The sequence below is a fragment of the Salmo salar genome, chromosome ssa13, assembly GCF_905237065.1.
Source record: "Salmo salar chromosome ssa13, Ssal_v3.1, whole genome shotgun sequence".
In the NCBI taxonomy this organism is placed as follows: domain Eukaryota; kingdom Metazoa; phylum Chordata; class Actinopteri; order Salmoniformes; family Salmonidae; genus Salmo; species Salmo salar.
Genome location: NC_059454.1, coordinates 25019031 through 25035907, shown reverse-complemented (window position 1 = coordinate 25035907; position 16877 = coordinate 25019031). Strand labels below are relative to the sequence as shown.

General features: G+C 41.3%; 1 protein-coding gene across 6 annotated transcripts in view; it reads left to right on the top strand.

The window, feature by feature from the left end:
* LOC106566730 (death-inducer obliterator 1) overlaps window positions 1-16877 on the top strand; it is a 45412-nt gene that overhangs the window by 17299 nt on the left and 11236 nt on the right. For all 6 annotated transcript variants that reach the window (XM_014135060.2, XM_014135059.2, XM_014135068.2 and 3 more), the window contains exons 7-11: window positions 14655-15153; window positions 15459-15618; window positions 15829-15945; window positions 16176-16280; window positions 16487-16640. In XM_014135060.2, the coding sequence (XP_013990535.2) occupies window positions 14655-15153; window positions 15459-15618; window positions 15829-15945; window positions 16176-16280; window positions 16487-16640 (1035 nt within the window). The remainder of the gene's footprint in view (window positions 1-14654; window positions 15154-15458; window positions 15619-15828; window positions 15946-16175; window positions 16281-16486; window positions 16641-16877) is intronic.

Genomic DNA, 16877 nt, shown 5'->3' with positions numbered 1-16877 from the left:
TTTCTACAGTCCAATATTTTAATAGTTGCCAATGTTTTGATTTGACAAATATTGAAACCGGTACGTTAGTTCACTGACAGCCTTACATGGCAACAACATAACTACAAGGTACAGGCTGAAATTGGGTGAGTCTGTCTTAAAGAAAAACATTTTCTTTGTTAGGAAATACAGCGGAAGTATGTTTACATTTTTTAAATTTATTTTCATTTTTTACACAAGTTGTTCAGATAAAAATCACTGTTTGATGGAAAGCGCAAAACAAAACACATGAATATGGTTTTAGTTCAAAGAACATGAAACAAAATGAATGCTCGGTCACTATGGTCCAAAAACAAGGTTTCTCCGGTCATCCAGTAGTGCCTGGTATAGGAAATAGATTAATTCAACAATGGATGAAAAACCGGTGACATGGCAATAGCACATTTTCTCCCTCTCAAAGATGGCAACCGAATGCAAGCTACAGACCAGTTGAGCTTTTGGAGGAACTGGTTTGAATTCTTTGCAATGGTGTTTGAACTGTGACTGGTGGTGGAAAACTGAAGAGAATCATCCAGTCTTATAAGATTTATAGAGCGATGTTCACCGGTTAATAGCAAAGGCCAAGGTTTGCTTTGGGTTGGTGTAAACCCTTGGCTAAATTTCAAGCTTCCACTTCTCAACAATCACTTATTTTGGCTAGACACATCTGTACCATTGGCACAATGCAATGGTCTCTGTTTTTCCTACTCTCTTTTTCTTCTGCGCTGTTCACAATATTGCTTTCATGTAACCTGTGTTTTGATATCAGTGCTCATGGAGGAAGGGACAAGCGCCACGTTGCCAACTTGAAACTTTTTTTATAATGAAGAATTTAGAATTTGTATCTTAAACAAGGTGCAGTGTCATACCATACTTGCACACACGGGACACCAAAACACGCACATCCATATTGTACATTCAGACTCAGATCGGCTCATGGAGGAGAGGGGACTATTGAGATGCATCCCTTGTCCTTAGTCTTACTAGATTGCGCTCATCCTCTTGAGCTCCATTGCTTTAGCTATAAACCACTTCTACAGGGCTGTGTTGTTTTAAAGGCCCAATGCAGCTGTTTTTATATCAATATCAAATAATTTCTGGTTAACAATTAAGTACCTTACTGTAATGGATTCCCATTTAAAATGGGCAAAAATATAAACTCAACATGCAACAATTTACAGTTCATATAATTTACAGTTCATAAAAGGAAATCAGTCAATTGAAATGCATTCATCGGGTCCGAATCTGGATTTCACATGACTGGGAATACGAATATGTTGGTCAGAGATGACTTAAAAAAAGGTAGTGGCGTGCTTCAGAAAACCAGTCGGTATCTGGTGTGACCACCATTTGCCTCATGCTGCACGACACATCTCCTTCGCATAGAGTTAATCAGGCTGGTGATTGTGGCCTTTGGAATGTTGTCCCACTTCTCTTCAATGGCTGTGCGAAGTTGCTGTGTATTGGCAGGAACTGGAACACGCTGTCATACACGTCGACCCAGAGCATCCCAAGCATGATCAATGGGTGACATGTCTGGTGAGTATGCAGGCCATGGAAGAACTGGGACATTTTCAGCTTCCAGGAATTGTGTACAGAGCCTTACGACATGGGGCCATACATAAGGTGATGACAACAATGGGCCTCGGGATCTCGTCACGATATCTCTGTGCATTCAAATTGCCATAGATAAAATGCAATTGTGTTTGTTGTCCGTAGTTTATTCCTGCCGCCCATACCATACCAACCCCACCGCCACCTTGGGGGACTCTGTTCACAACGTTGACATCAACAAACCGCTCACCCACACGACGCCATACATGTAGTCTGCAGTTGTGAGGTCGGTTGGCCGTACTGCCAAATTCTCTAAAATGACATTGGAGGCAGCTTATGGTAGACAAATGAATATTCAATTATCTTGCAACAGCTCTGGTGGACATTCCTGCAGTCCGCTTGCAAATTGCACACATGAGACCTCTGGTGTTGTGACTGCACATTTTAGAGTGGCCTTTTACTGTCCACAGCACGGTACACCTGTGTAATGTTTAATCAGCTTCTTGATATGCCACACCTGTCAGCTGAACGCACTATCTTGGCAAAGGAGAAATGCTCACTAACAGGGATGTAAACAAATTAGTGAACAAAATTTGAGAGAAATAAGCATTTTCTGTGTATGGAACATTTGTAGGATATTTTATTTCAGTTCATAAAACATGGGACCAACACTTTACATATTGTACTTATATTTTAGTTTAGTGTAGTTTTTTTGCACAACTTTCTCCAGCAAGAATTTTACTAGGACGGTCTGGGAGTGGTCTGATTGAGGAAGAGGAAAATAGAAAACGAGCTGTAGAGGTTTAGAACTCTCTTTATTGGTCTATTAACTAATTAACTGCATGGCGATGTCACTATGGAAAGCCGAAACTCCTACCCATCCAAATCTGCTGATTTAGAAGGTCCTATGTAGATTGTATTTTCAAAAATTAACTATCATGAAATAACATTGATATATTTTTATCACACTTTTACAGTATTAGTGATGTGTCATCAGCTGTTGTACAATATAATACCAAACACAGGAAAACTGAATTTTGACTGCACTGGGCCTTTAAAACAATGCTTCAGCTATTCGTCAAAGGAAAGCAGGATCATATTCACCTAAGCCCCGGACACGGCACTATCTATCCAGACATGGGATTTGTTTTCAGAAGCATCTATTCATAAACGCTACATCTGTATCTTACGATTCATTCATGCTTTTAAAGAAAGCTACCATAGTTGACAACATTTGCTACAAGTTGTCATGAAGTGCTTGACAGTAACCTGGCCTAGACCCCAAAGTCTAAGCAGAACCCCAGTGGCAAGAAAAAGAAGCCTTGAGAGGAACCAGACTGAGGGGAGGCCCATCCTCCTCTGGCTCTACCAGGTAGAAGTTACATACAAATACAATGTATGTAAAAAGAATATGAGCAGGGACAGACCGTTTTCTGTATCTGCAAGGCACACACAGTTATTGCTGTTTTGGCCAGATAGTTGTCCATAAAAGACTTATAATACTCAAAGGTTTTTGGATATAGACTTTGACACAGCATGATGGGACAGACCAATATGTGGAGGCACCAACAGGCAGTGGCGGTTCTAGACCATTTCAACTGGGGGGCCAGTTGTACTGTTAGAGGGGCCAGTTACATTAGACGTTATTGTTGTCATATCATTTTCTTCACTGCATTGCAGGCATTAGCAGGCAAAAGACCATGTTCATAATCATTAGTGTTCCGCGTTGCCACTGTCTAATAACGGATGTAAAAAAAGAACAATAGCAAAAATGTCATGTAAAAATTATTTCATGTGCCACAAGGGGGTCCAAAATTGTTGTCACAGGGGCACTGCCCCCCCCCCCCAGAACCGCCCCTGCCAACAGGTAGGGTGAAGCAGAAAGGGAGGGAATGTGGCAGTAGGGCAGCATCTAGACGTATTGGTGGAAAGCTGTCTATAATGGTAGTAATTGAGTACAAAAAAGGCAGTCCCAGCCAGTGCCAATGTTCACTTTGGCACCTTTTCCCATACCAGACCATTCACAACTGTTCAGTGATGTTTAATGTGGACCTGTGATTTCACTTGGATAAGTATGACAGTGTCTAGATTGATTCATACGTGACCAAAGTTTTTCCCTCAAAGTGAGTTTGAACTTTCCAGTATGCTAAAGAAATTTAGATTTTGGACATTGGTTATTGTCACTAGTGTCCAGAGGCAGGACTGGGTCCTCTGCCTTGCCCTCTGGTAATGCTGCCCCTTTACCCAAGCCACTTGGTATTCAAGAGTACCGATGTTCAGCAGTTAGGGTGCCAGTGTCAAATGATCTATCAGTCCTATTCCCAACTAATTTTTGACTTACCAGAGACCTTGCAGCAACTGACATGATTGTACAGATTTTATTTAGCTAGTGCATTTAGCGAGGGGAAAAAATGGTCATACTCGATGAATATTGCAATACATATTTGTTCATGAGGAAACACAAACTCAAATAATTAAAAATTTGATTTTTTTTTTTGGGGGGGGGGCGGCGTGTGTTTTTTTTTGTGTTTTTTTTAAGGGGAACTGGAGCTCTGCATCCCTTTACATATATCCCCCCACTCTTTATTTCAGACAGGTGGCAAGTAGATGGGGTTACAGGTTGGTAGAGGGGAGAACAGGAGGAAAGTGGTGGTTGCAGTGGGATTTGATCCCATGCTGTTCTGGGGGACTGCTTCTCCACGCCACCAGCAGTTGGAACTTAAACTATTGTCAATTGCAGTGTCATATATATATACACACACACATAAGCAAATGATGCACTAGTCAATCTTTGGCTCACTTTTAGTCTTATGTCTGGCCACACAAATCCTTACTGGACTGATGCTGGCCATACACTACACCTCTGACATTTCTACAGCTCTCAAACACAAACCCCAACATGCGCACAGACACGGGACACCAACAAACACAGACATATTTTACACTCAGACCAGAGGGAGAGAGGATTCTATGCAAATAGGGACTGGGAGATTTGGAGAGCGGAGCAGTTTTTCAGCTGGAGCATGGAGCCGCTGAGAGGATGTTCAGATGCCATGCAGGATTTCTCCAAGGATCCTGACAAACAATGAATGCCAGATTCATAGATCCATTTCAATGAAGAAGACTGAAGTACACCGCTGGCCAATGCCACTGACATAATCACTACTGCAATGCCTGGCAGATCAGCAGGAGTTGTAAAATTAACCTTCCAATAATTTGGAACATGACCTGAATTATCCTATTAGGATTTGAAATCCCTCACAAAAGGGGACACTTGCTCCTTTGCTCTACAGTTGGGTTACAGTTTATTTGTCTTTGAATTAATTCAATAACCTGCATCAGTGAACACCTGTTTGAATCCTGGACGTGAATGGGATTCAGTGAAATGCCATAGAAGTGCGCAAGGAGTACAGCAGTTTATTTAGTTATTGCACACATGGAACAATGACTAAGGCTGTGTTATGTTCTTCAAGCAGCCCAATTGTTCTTTTTTTTCACTAATTGGTATTTTGACCAATCAGATCAGCTCTGAAAAAATACCAGAATAGTTACACATTTTAGTAACCTAGTCAAATATACAAGCATTATTCTGTACCATAGAAGGATCTTCCACAAAACAGACATGCATTTTATGTACATCATAGTATTTTTTATTTTTTTTACTGTGGTTCTGTTTTTATTTTTGACAGTTAAAAGTCCTGAACACATCTGACACTAGAGGAATGCAACCTCATCGCTAATACCCTTAGAATGTGGCCATGTGTCTTACATCAGTTCTCACCAGTCAAATGGAAACATTTGACGTAGATGACCAGCTGAATTTGTTTTATATCGATCTGATACGTTTCAGATTCACATACAAGTATTCACACCCTCTCTGGTATTTTGCAGAGGTGGACTGGGTCTATTGCACTACCTGAGATGAGTGACTCACTAATATGGTCTGAGACACCTAGACCTGTTTTTAGTCACAACCAAGATTTAGGCTGCAGTCAAATGACCTCTACTTCCTCAGTTTTTACAGATTTCAATGAACTATAGCAAGGCTAGGTGGAGACATCATCATTGCTTATTTTGCACGTGTTACTCTACTTTCATGGGGGACTCCAGGTGGTGCACCTTTTCGTTCCAGCACTAACAATACCTGTGCAGCATCATAGTCCCCATGATTAAGGAAAACTTTTATTCCTTTATTCCTTTATTATTGCAGATCTGAAGGAACTGGATAGGTGTAAGCAATATGTGTCTTCATATCTGCTATCTGTTCAACAGTTATCTACCGTTTTAGCTTTTCGTCCTGAGTCCCCAATTGTTAAACACAAGCACCCTCTACTGGCCAGACAGAATCGTTTTTAAAAAGTGCAATTATTCAGTGTGACGGTCTCCTGAGAATGTATCATATTCCCGTACCCCCGAGACAAGTGTCGTGAGAAATCCCCAATACTAATAGCACAGAGTTTGTAAACCCAAAAGCGCAAAATCGCGAGACTTCCGGGAACACTTGTGAAACAGACAGACCAGTCCGGGGTTTTAGAAGGCAATGAGAAAAATTCTTCCTTTGTTGTTCATTTTCTCAATCTGAAGGCACAACCTAGATTAGAGCCAATGTCTTAATTAAGTAGTTGAACATGTTATTACTCCAACCTCGTGAAAGTGACACGTTTTGTCAAAAACAACTTTATATCAAGGAGTGCCGTTGATTTGACATCCTGAACATGTGCAGTTCGGCGCGAGACGAACGTTTGGCCCATGACGTGTTTCTATGCTAGCCAACGTCGACATGACATCGCCTACAAGTGTGATCCGGGATTTCTATTTGGAGATGCAGTTTTAGCCTATCTTCATACTGTACTGTCTGATAATATTTTAACGATACATCATTTTACATTTGTTCATGTTTGAATAGCATTCTATTGTAGAAACGACTATATCAAATACTGTAAGCATTCTGAGTAAGATGTTATACAGTTGTTCAACTACACACATTCAATACCCTGATCATAATTTGTTTAATTGCTCATGATGTTCTTTATATCCAAGTCACTTGATTGCTGCAAGGGTGCCGTTCCATTTACTTGCTAATGTGAATTGTTAAGACTCAAGCATAGAGCTTGACCTGATTGTTGCTTTTACAATCTAAAACAGATGCCTTACAGAAGAAGGATGTACTTCTCCAAAGTACACACTAGACACACTTAAACCTCAATCTCACAAATTATCATATGACAGCAGTCCGATAAAGTACATAAATAGTAATCTGTAGTTTCTCCAATAGATCGACTTTGTATATAGTATTGGTTGGGTTGGATGTGATCTTATAGTAGGATCAGAACAGGATCTGTAGAATCATTTAATCAAGCAAATTTTGTAATATTACTTGATGCAACCACTGAATGGAGATTGAGTAGGAAAGTGTGGATTTCACCAGAAGTTCTGTGTTTATGGAGCGAGCCCATTAACACCTATGCCATAACGTTCCAGGACCTTGTTTCCCAGAGCATTTGTAGCGTCAAGATCATATATTTTAGTAGCCGAGGTCTTTCCCAGAGCCTTCGTTAGTATTGTTGCTCTTAAAAACCTTTGCACATCTACGGAGTGATCCTGACCACTCATAGAGCAGCCAAAGTGCATCTTTAGGCTTCTTTTCTGCCTTACCTCACAAGATAATCCTTATAAAACAATGTAAGTGTTTTTGTGTGAATGGTCATGATCGTACAATGTTACATTTTTCATTTGGGTAATGTATAGGATATAATGTAATATTTGAAATATGTATTTATAACATTTTGTTAAGTTTGGTTTTATTTGATCCAAAGCTGAATCTTATCGGGTACAAATTGGACACATCTGGAAGTCTATAAATGGCAAGCCATTGTCAGAGGTCATTGGAACAACAATAATACAGCATGGCTGCTATTCAGCGGATTGTTTATCCAACATAACCGGCAGCTCCGTCTGCGCAGTCGGTTGGTGTAAATAAATCTGCATGTCCGTTGCAGCCCCATCATTGTGAGGCATAGCCATGGAAGTAGTAGGGATGCTAATGTTGCTGTCATAACCCCCCCCCCCCCGGGCGAAATAATAACAGCATCGCCACCCCCAAACGTCTTCCGTGGCTATGCACTGAGGTGCAGCTTCTAACAGCCTTGTGTTTTTACTCAGTGTGGCGTTTCCTCCAGGGCTTTGGGGATGGACACAGAATATATATTTTTATGAAAAACTAAATGTGTGTAGTAGAGGGTTAGTCACTGTGTATATTTGTGGGCTAAAAGGAAACGATCTGATACAGATATATTGTGGTGTGCAGTGTCCTAAAGCACTGTAGGAAAGAAGATTACTGTGGTTCAAATCTTTACATTTATGAACATCACATGACAAATGGTTAGTTTATTTTCATACATAAAACCTAGTCTTCGAAATGTTTAGGCCTAGCCTACCTTTCACATGAAATGTGGGCTATTAGTAGTGTTTGCTTATGATGCCAGCGCCATTTGGGAAACACTCTTGAAACATTGGCTCGTAAGTAACGATGCATTTAGTATGATCATATAATGCTTAAGTTACAACGCAACTGGGAAACGAGGCCCAGACCTCTTAGCAGATGTCATTGTGCGCTCACATACAGGGAGGCTCTCCCTCTCTCCAGGAGTGTCCTGCACACACACACCCCAATGCAAACAGGGGAACACTTCTTCAAAGGCTCAGAGTAACAAAGAATACATGTCATTTCAATGCTTCCATCAATAGCGATGGAAGCTGGAACAGCTAAAGCAACACTTGAACCAGCAGAGGACAATTCAATTGCGCTACTGCCTGTGCCATAAAGTTCCAGACCTCATGGCAAGAGCCATAGTATACTTTCCGAAGGCAGACTTCAATAAAAGTGATGATATAGGGGGCTACGTAGCTGAAGAAAAGAGAAATTAAAGTACCGTATGTTCCTCCATGACAGGGATCTACCATGCCAGTCCTTCGAGGGCTGAAGTCCTACTTGTTTTCATGTCTCCCTGGCACTTCACTGATCAATCTGTATCATTGATTAGCCATTGACCACCTGATAATCCAGGTTTTTAGCTTGTTATGAAAAAGCAAAGACGAAAACCAGCGTATACGGCATCCATCAATTATTAGTGTTGTGTACCTCTCCACTATAAGGAACAAATCTGCCATGCCCAGTGTCAGGTCTAATAGACTGGACATAACATAGTAAACGTAAATCCGGGACACTCAATTTAGTTTATGTTACGTTTGGTATGGTTACATACAGTGCTTGACTTGGACAGAAATAAATGCGGGTACTCATTTTGGGTGCCGGTACTGTTTATAATTAGGAGCATGAGCTCCACAGTACTTTTGAGCTAATATTCTACAAGCGGAACAGGAGCTCAAGCAGTAGAACGTTTGCGGTGCCGGTACTTGTCTCGTGTGAGCTCCTGCCCAAGTCAAGCACTGGTTACATAAGAGAGGAGGTCACTTAAGGCAAAAACGAAAGGAGGACGTCTGGAACTCTTGGAGGGATGCGACACCATTCTGGGTTGAGATCTGGTGACAAACACACACACCCTTTAAACCCCCTATGCTCTTTTGAGACTCCTCTTTCAAAGTCACTGAGATCTCTTCTATTTAGTGGAATTAAATTGCCGCGTGTACATTTTATTAGTGATTTAGGCTCTTATTTATCACAGATACAGAGTATTTGAATGTAAAATCTGTCAGACAGCGTGAGTTGCATCTCAAACAGCTAATTCATAGGCAATGGAAGGCAGGCTTCATCAGCGCATCACACACCACTTCGCAATGATCTGGAGGCAGTATGCATTTTCAAAATAGATACTTCATTGTTTGAACCTGAACGTTTTACTACATATTATGATGCATGTCTTACATTGCTTCAAAGTAGGCCTTGCCAAAATCAGACCATATCTGTGGAGGCAATTATTTTATATCAACTTTCTTTCGTTGTCCACCAGCCAAAGGCCCAATCCTAGTCATATTAGCAACCCATGCTAATTGTTGCATATTAGATCTCACCACTTTCTAAATTTCGAATGGATATTTTAATCTCTGTCACATGAAACCGCTCACGTGCGGTGCACTTTTGACAACAGTGTTTTCTCGCTAATTGCATTATGGAAAAGACATTCACACAGCCTACTGCCTTGTGTGCATTGCTGCGCTTATCTAAACATTCTGATCTGTTACATCAGACTCATTGCTTTTTAACGGTTTGTTTATTTTACGTAGCCTAGGCATACTGGTTGTATGAATTTGGGATCTGTTGTCCCACAACTGTCCCAGCATCTGTTTGGAATAGGCTATTTCTTTCTCAACAGGCTGACCAATAGAATAGGTAAACGTTTCTACTATGGTGGATAGTAGATTGCCATAGGCTAGTGATTTTGCTGTTCGTTACCTGTCTTGCTGGCTGAGGGAAAGTACATTTTGGACAGTTATTCTAACATCTTCAAAGTGTGTGCATCAGAATGTGGTAAGAAGAACCGCACGTCATTGTATCCTCAACTTGCATGTTCTGTTAATATGAATGACCATAATCTAAATGGGATTTCTGTCATTCTGAGCACCATGAGTAGACGCCGTAATCAGGTTACGCGCCCAATGCATATCCGGTAAATTTCCTAATGGAAACCCTTACATGACCCTAAGAATGATGGGATGTTAATTGCTTAACTAACTCAGGAAACACACCTGTAGAAGCACCTGGTTTCAATATACACTATATATAAAAAAGTATGTGGACACCTCTTCAAATTAGTGGATTTGGCTATTTCAGCCACACGGTTGCTGGCAGGTAAATAAAATCGAGCACACCGCCATGCAATCTCCATAGACAAACATTGTCAGAATGGCCTTACTGAAGAGCTCAGTGACTTTCAACCTGGCACCGTCATAGGATGCCACCTTTCCAATAAATCAGTTCGCCCTGCTAGAGCTTCCCCGGTCAACTGTAAGTGCCGTTATTGTGAAGGGGAAATGTCTAGGAGCAACAACGGCTCAGCCGTGAAGTGGTAGGCCACACATGCTTACAGCACAGGAGTGCTGAAGCGCATAACAAGTAAAAATCGTCTGTCCTCCGTTGCAACACTCACTACTGAGTTCCAAACTGTCTGAAAGCAACATCAACCCCACAACTGTTCGTTGGGAGCTTCTTGATATGGGTTTTCATGGCTGAGCAGCCGCACACAAGCCTAAGATCACCATGCGCAATGCCAAGCGTCGGCTGGAGTGGTGTAAAGCTCGCCGCATTGGAATCTGGAGCAGTGGAAACACGTTCTCTGGAGTGATGGATCAATCTTCACCATATGGCAGTCTGACGGACGAATCTGGGCTTGGCGGATGCCAGGAGAACGGTACCGGCCCGAATGCGTAGTGCCAACTGTAAAGTTTGGTGGAGGAAGAATAATGGTCTGGGGCTGTTTGTCATGGTTTGGGCTAGGCCCCTTAGTTCCAGTGAAGGGAAATCTTAATGATAAAGCATACAATAACATTCTAGATGATTCTGTGCTTCCAACTTTGTGGCAACCGTTTGGGTAAGGCCCTTTCCTGTTTCAGCATGACATTGCCCCCATGCACAAAGCGAGGTCCATACAGAAGTGGTTTGTCGAGATCAGTGTGGAAGAACATGACTGGCCTGCACAGAGCCCTGACCTCAACCCCATCGAACACCTTTGGGATGAATTGGAACGCCGACTGCGAGCCAGGTCTAATCGCCCAACATCAGTGCCCGACCTCACTAATGCTCTTGTGGCTGAGTGGAACCAATTCCCTGTAGCAATGTTCCAACATCTAGTAGAAAGCCTTCCTCGAAGAGTAGAGGCTGTTATAGCAGCAAAGCGGGGACCAACTCCATATTAATGCCCATGATTTTGGAATGAGATGTTCGACGAGCAGGTGTCCACATAACTTTGGTCATGTAGTGTACTCTGTATCCCTCATTTACTCGTGTTTCCTTTATTGTGAGGAAGTGAAATAAGCTTCTCCGTCTGCAGTGTCTTGTGGGGGACAAACATAATTTAGCAAAAGCGGAATCAGTCAGGAAACACACTTCCAAGACTGAAATCTCGTTTTTTTCTAATGAGTAACCAAAAAACGTGCCAATCGGCGTGTTCATTGGCTCTTTAACGATGAACAAGCTTTTTCATAAGCCAGGAGTCATTTCATATTAGCAAGGGCATCATTTGGAGGAATTTACTTTGAGTGAAACATTTACTTATAGATAGGTATGGGTAGGGGCATTTTAAAGGTCCTGGGCTGGTTTTCCCAAAAGCATCGTAGCACTAAGATCATCTTAATTCCATTTAAACTATACTGAACAAAAATATAAACGCAATTTGTAAAGTGTTGGTCCCAATTTTCATGAGTTGAAATAAAAGATCCCAGAAATGTTCCATACGCACAAAAAACGTATTTCTCAATTTTGTGCACAAATATGTTTTACGTCCCTGTTAGTGATAATTTCTCCTTTGCCAAGATAATCCATCCGCCTGACAGATGTGGCATATCAAGAAGCTGATTAAACAGCATGATCATTACACAGGTGCACCTTGTGCTGGGGACAATAAATGGCCACTCTAAAATGTGCAGTTTTGTCACACAAAACAATGCCACAGCTGTCTTGTTTTGAGTGAGCATGCAATTGGCATGATGACTGCAGGAATGTCCACCAGAGCTGTTGCCAGAGAATTTAATGATAATTTCTCTAGCATAAGTTGCCTCCAAAATCGTTTTAGAGAATTTGGCAGTGCATCCAACTGGCCTCACAACCGCAGACCACGTGTAACCACGCCAGCCCAGGACCTCCACATCCGGCTTCTTCACCTGCGGGTTCGTGCCATCCCAGGCCCACCCATGGCTGCGCCCCTGCCCAGTCATGTGAAATCCATAGATTAGGGCCTAATTTTATTTATTTCAATTGACTGATTTCCTTCTATGAACTGTAACTCAGTAAAATCTTTGAAATTGTTGCATGTTGCGTTTGTTTGTTCAGTATAAATGGACAAAAGATGATAGTGCAACGATGCTTTTGGGAAACCCAGCCCTGGTTATGTTACCGTGTGGTTGGGTGTTTAAATGCTAAAATTAACATTAACCTTCTTATGATGGTATAAAGGTCAGCCATTTTGATCAGGGAGTTGGTCATCCATGCTTTGCCAGTGCTGTGATAAGATATTGTGTAAAATAATGACTTTGAAGAATGTATGTTTGTTAGCAAGCTAGCCGGCTAGTTTTAGAGGAATGATTCCATTATGATTCCATTCAAATTAACTGCCAATATGCCAACATTCCATTTAAAAACATTGCAGTCAATCCACAGCCCCATACACTGGCTGAAATCAGTTAAGGATAGGACTTGGACACGTTATAAATGCAACAAGTACTGATTGTGTCATATAGCACTCAGCTTTCCAAGAACACAAAAATGGAGACATTTATGATCTGTTTATATGTATTTAAGAGGCTATTTATATGGGGAAAAAATGTGTATAAAACCTGTGTAAACTGTAGGCCTATTTATAATTATATTACAGTATTTTAGGTTGAAAATTCTATTACACAATTTCTGATATCACATGCCTTACTTTAATTTTCCTGCATAAGTAAAATCAGGATTATGCCTCTACTGCCATTCGTTTTATTTAGACTGGTTTGGAATTCTCCCTGGCCAATATGGCTGCCGTTTTTACCCCATTTTGGAACTTTGAGGGTTAATTAATAACATGTAATTTAATAGGATCTCTATGGGTTTCCTACTCTTTTTAAAAATGTGTATTTTTAGATCATTTAAATCATAAATCACAGTACTGCCCTGCTGTCATTGCACAGAAGAACAGAGGGGCCCCTCCCCCAATATAGGTCTTCTTTACCACCTTTCTAGCGTGGAATGACATTGTTTCAATCTTGTCGGCCTCTGTTAGGTAGTTTTAACAGTTATTTAGATGTACTTCTATTACATTGCAGTACAAATTAGATTTTCATTTATATGTTTAATGTTTTAGCACAGGAAATTTTAGGTTTCCGAAATGGAGTCCCACTATCAAGTCAGTTTACATGACGGTTGATCTATCACTCAACTGCTTTAACACCTTCTAGGGTCAAAAGTGGATACATGAATACAAGTGTATTATTGATATATCTTTATTGTCCATTAAACAACAAAGATGATTATATTTTGCTGTCACAATATCAGCACCCAACTGCCCGAGACACACACACAGACGAGAGGCTGAACCCGTCACAGGGTCAGCTGCAGAGCATTTCCTGTGGAGAGGGTGTGATGCCAGCAACACCCCAGTTATTTGATGTAAATGTATTTGCATTGTAGTTGTTTCAAATAGTATTTCAGTGGGCTATGAACAGTCTGTTCTTACTTTTTTTTTGTGTAAATATTTTAGGTTTTTTCGAGGGAACATATCCTGCCCTCTGCCCTTGCCTTACTGTTCTCAATCAAAATACTTCAATTTAGCTGACAAGGAAGAAGAAAATTCACAATTTTCCTACCTGGGATTTTACTAGCTGTGAAAACAATGGCACAGCATCACAAAGTGGGCCACTTTTCTAGTAATGAATTGAGGAACAATTAAAGCCACACTGTACATACCATCAATGAGTGGGCCCCCAACAAAAACATAAACAATTGTGCAAATACATCCCATCACATTTTCCAATGCAGATACAGTTTTGTAGTGGTCAAGGAATAACATTCCATGAGATCAACATGACCTTTTATAACATTATTTGAAGCTCTACATCATTTGGCTTCAGAGTCAAAGGCAATTGTTTTTGGTAATTATTAGGTCAAACAAACCTAATCTCATCACACTACATCTCAGCCTAAGAAAGACCATTTTGAAGCTGATTCATTGGTAGTGGTTAATCACATGCGTGCACTGTTCATACTTAATTAACTGGCAATAACACACATATACATATGTTAACATATTGACCTCATGGCTTATTACACTGACTTCCTATAACAAGTTTTGTTGATTATATTCATAGCTACCAGATGCCAAATTGATTTATCAGCGCTGATTCAGTTCCCCTGTTATTCTATTTTTTAACAGCTGGAAAGGCCAGTGAGCAGGTAGAGGTTGAGATTGAGCCCATTTCTCCTCAGACACATTCTCCAGATAACTCTCCCTCAGACATCATCAATGAGTCCTCCCCTCCTCTGGGAAGTGCTCCAGGAAAAACCAAGAGACCAGCAAACAGCTGCAGTGTCTCCAGGAAACCCTCTGTCGATACATCCCCTGTCAAACAACCCAATCCCCCCAAATCCAGCCCCTCTCCGACCCCTGAGGCCCCAAGCACCTCAGCCTCCAGACACCACAAAACAGGGGCCCTGAGGATCGGCAAGACGTCCTTCACCATCCCCAAGAAGCAGCCTCAACCCCTCGTGACTCCCACTCTACCCTCACCTCCACCCCCCACCCAAATGAATGAAACTAGGATCTTGCCCGTGTCCCCAGCCCCTATCGCCCCTTCCTCCAGACCCCCTCAGCCAGCCAACAACCAGGTCAGGCAGAGCATCCAACGCTCTCTCACCAACATCCTGTTCAAGAGGTGAATATAAAGAAAGAGATGACAAAATATACATGGTGGTTAGAAAAGTACACACACTCTCTCTCACACACACACACACACACTGGATCACATTGATTGACAAAGAAATTATGGCTTAGTCTGAGAAGACACCCTAATCCCTATATAGTGCACTAGTTTTGACCAGAGCCCATAGTTCTCATCAAAGGTACTCCACTATATAGGGGTAGCGTGCCATTTCGGACACACGCATTGCTTGAGCTCTCTTTTGAATGTAGGGCAACATTTTTATTAAAAGATTACTAATTACATTTTGATTTTATTAGGGTGTGCGACTGTGACGATTTGGAGAGGTCTGAGAGTGAAGTGGCGAAGCTGGTCACCAGCATCGAGACGGAGATGTTTAACATATTTAACAATACAGATAGCAAGTACATGAACAAGTACCGAACCATCATGTTCAACCTTAAAGACCCCAAAAATAAGGTTGGTCTATAGACAGCAAAAAAAAACACATATGCCTTGTCATAATAAATAAATCCACATATATAATTCTCTGCTATACAGCATTTCATTCAAAAGGTTATGAAAACAACTATTCAATGTAACAAATGTGCCCCCGTCTGACAAACTAGACTTGTAGTTCACCATGTGGTAGTACGCTTCATTGATTGTCTTATTTGGGTGGGTTTCCAGGGTTTGCTCTACAGCGTCATCCGTGGTGAGGTCAGTCCCTTCAGACTGGCCAGGATGAGCCAGCGGGACATGCAGGCCACAAAGGTCTCAGAGCCGAACAAAAAAGACACTCCAGAGGTACAGTATAATATAGCCTATGCAGGAGCTTAATCTAAGCCAAAAACGTATAATAATAATAATAATGAACTAAAGAAGACCATTCGAGTTTTAATGTCGTGCACAATACTAAAATACAAAAAATGACATAAATAATAACATACAAAATTCACCATAATTCTTCACTGAGAACTATATTTATTATCCAAAACTTTACCAGTTGATTGAGATGTTGTCTGTGTGTCTTGCAGGTCTGGGAGTCTGGTCCCAAAGTCGCATGTGTGCTGCCAAATCCAGCGCCTGAGCCAGTGAAGGTTGATCTACCTAGTCTTCCATTTAGGCCAAGTAGACACATGGTATGTACAACATGTATTATATAACATGTATTGTCTACTCATACTGATGCAATAAAATATCTAGGAAATGATATCGCCCTCAATTATGTGATCAGTTCATCTTCAAATGTAGCATACCTTTTAGATGAGCATATCAGTGTGTCTGTATCTGAGTGTGCATCTGTGTGTAACGTTTTAATGAGTGTGACATGATCCTCTTTTCTCAGGAACAGAAGAGCACTCTCCCTGCTGCCCCTAAGGCCAGACCTAGCCAGTCGAGCCAGAACAGCTCAGTCCCCGACATCCTCAGCTGCATGCTGAAAGACACAACTGCCGAGCACAGAGCTCACCTGTTTGACCTCAAGTGCAAGATCTGCACAGGTAATAAATAAAGATAAAGTAAAATTACAGTGTACACACTACAACAACATCCAACGAACACCATAATATCATGTTCGCCTTCTGCACTGTATCAAACTATTTTAGTGAAGCGCAACAGTGTTGATATAAACCACAATCACTCCCAACGTCAAATTAATGATTTACTGAACTTCTATGTTGTTGAGTGTACTGATGCTGCTAACCAGTGTTTTGTGTGGGTTGGTATCTGTTTCTGCC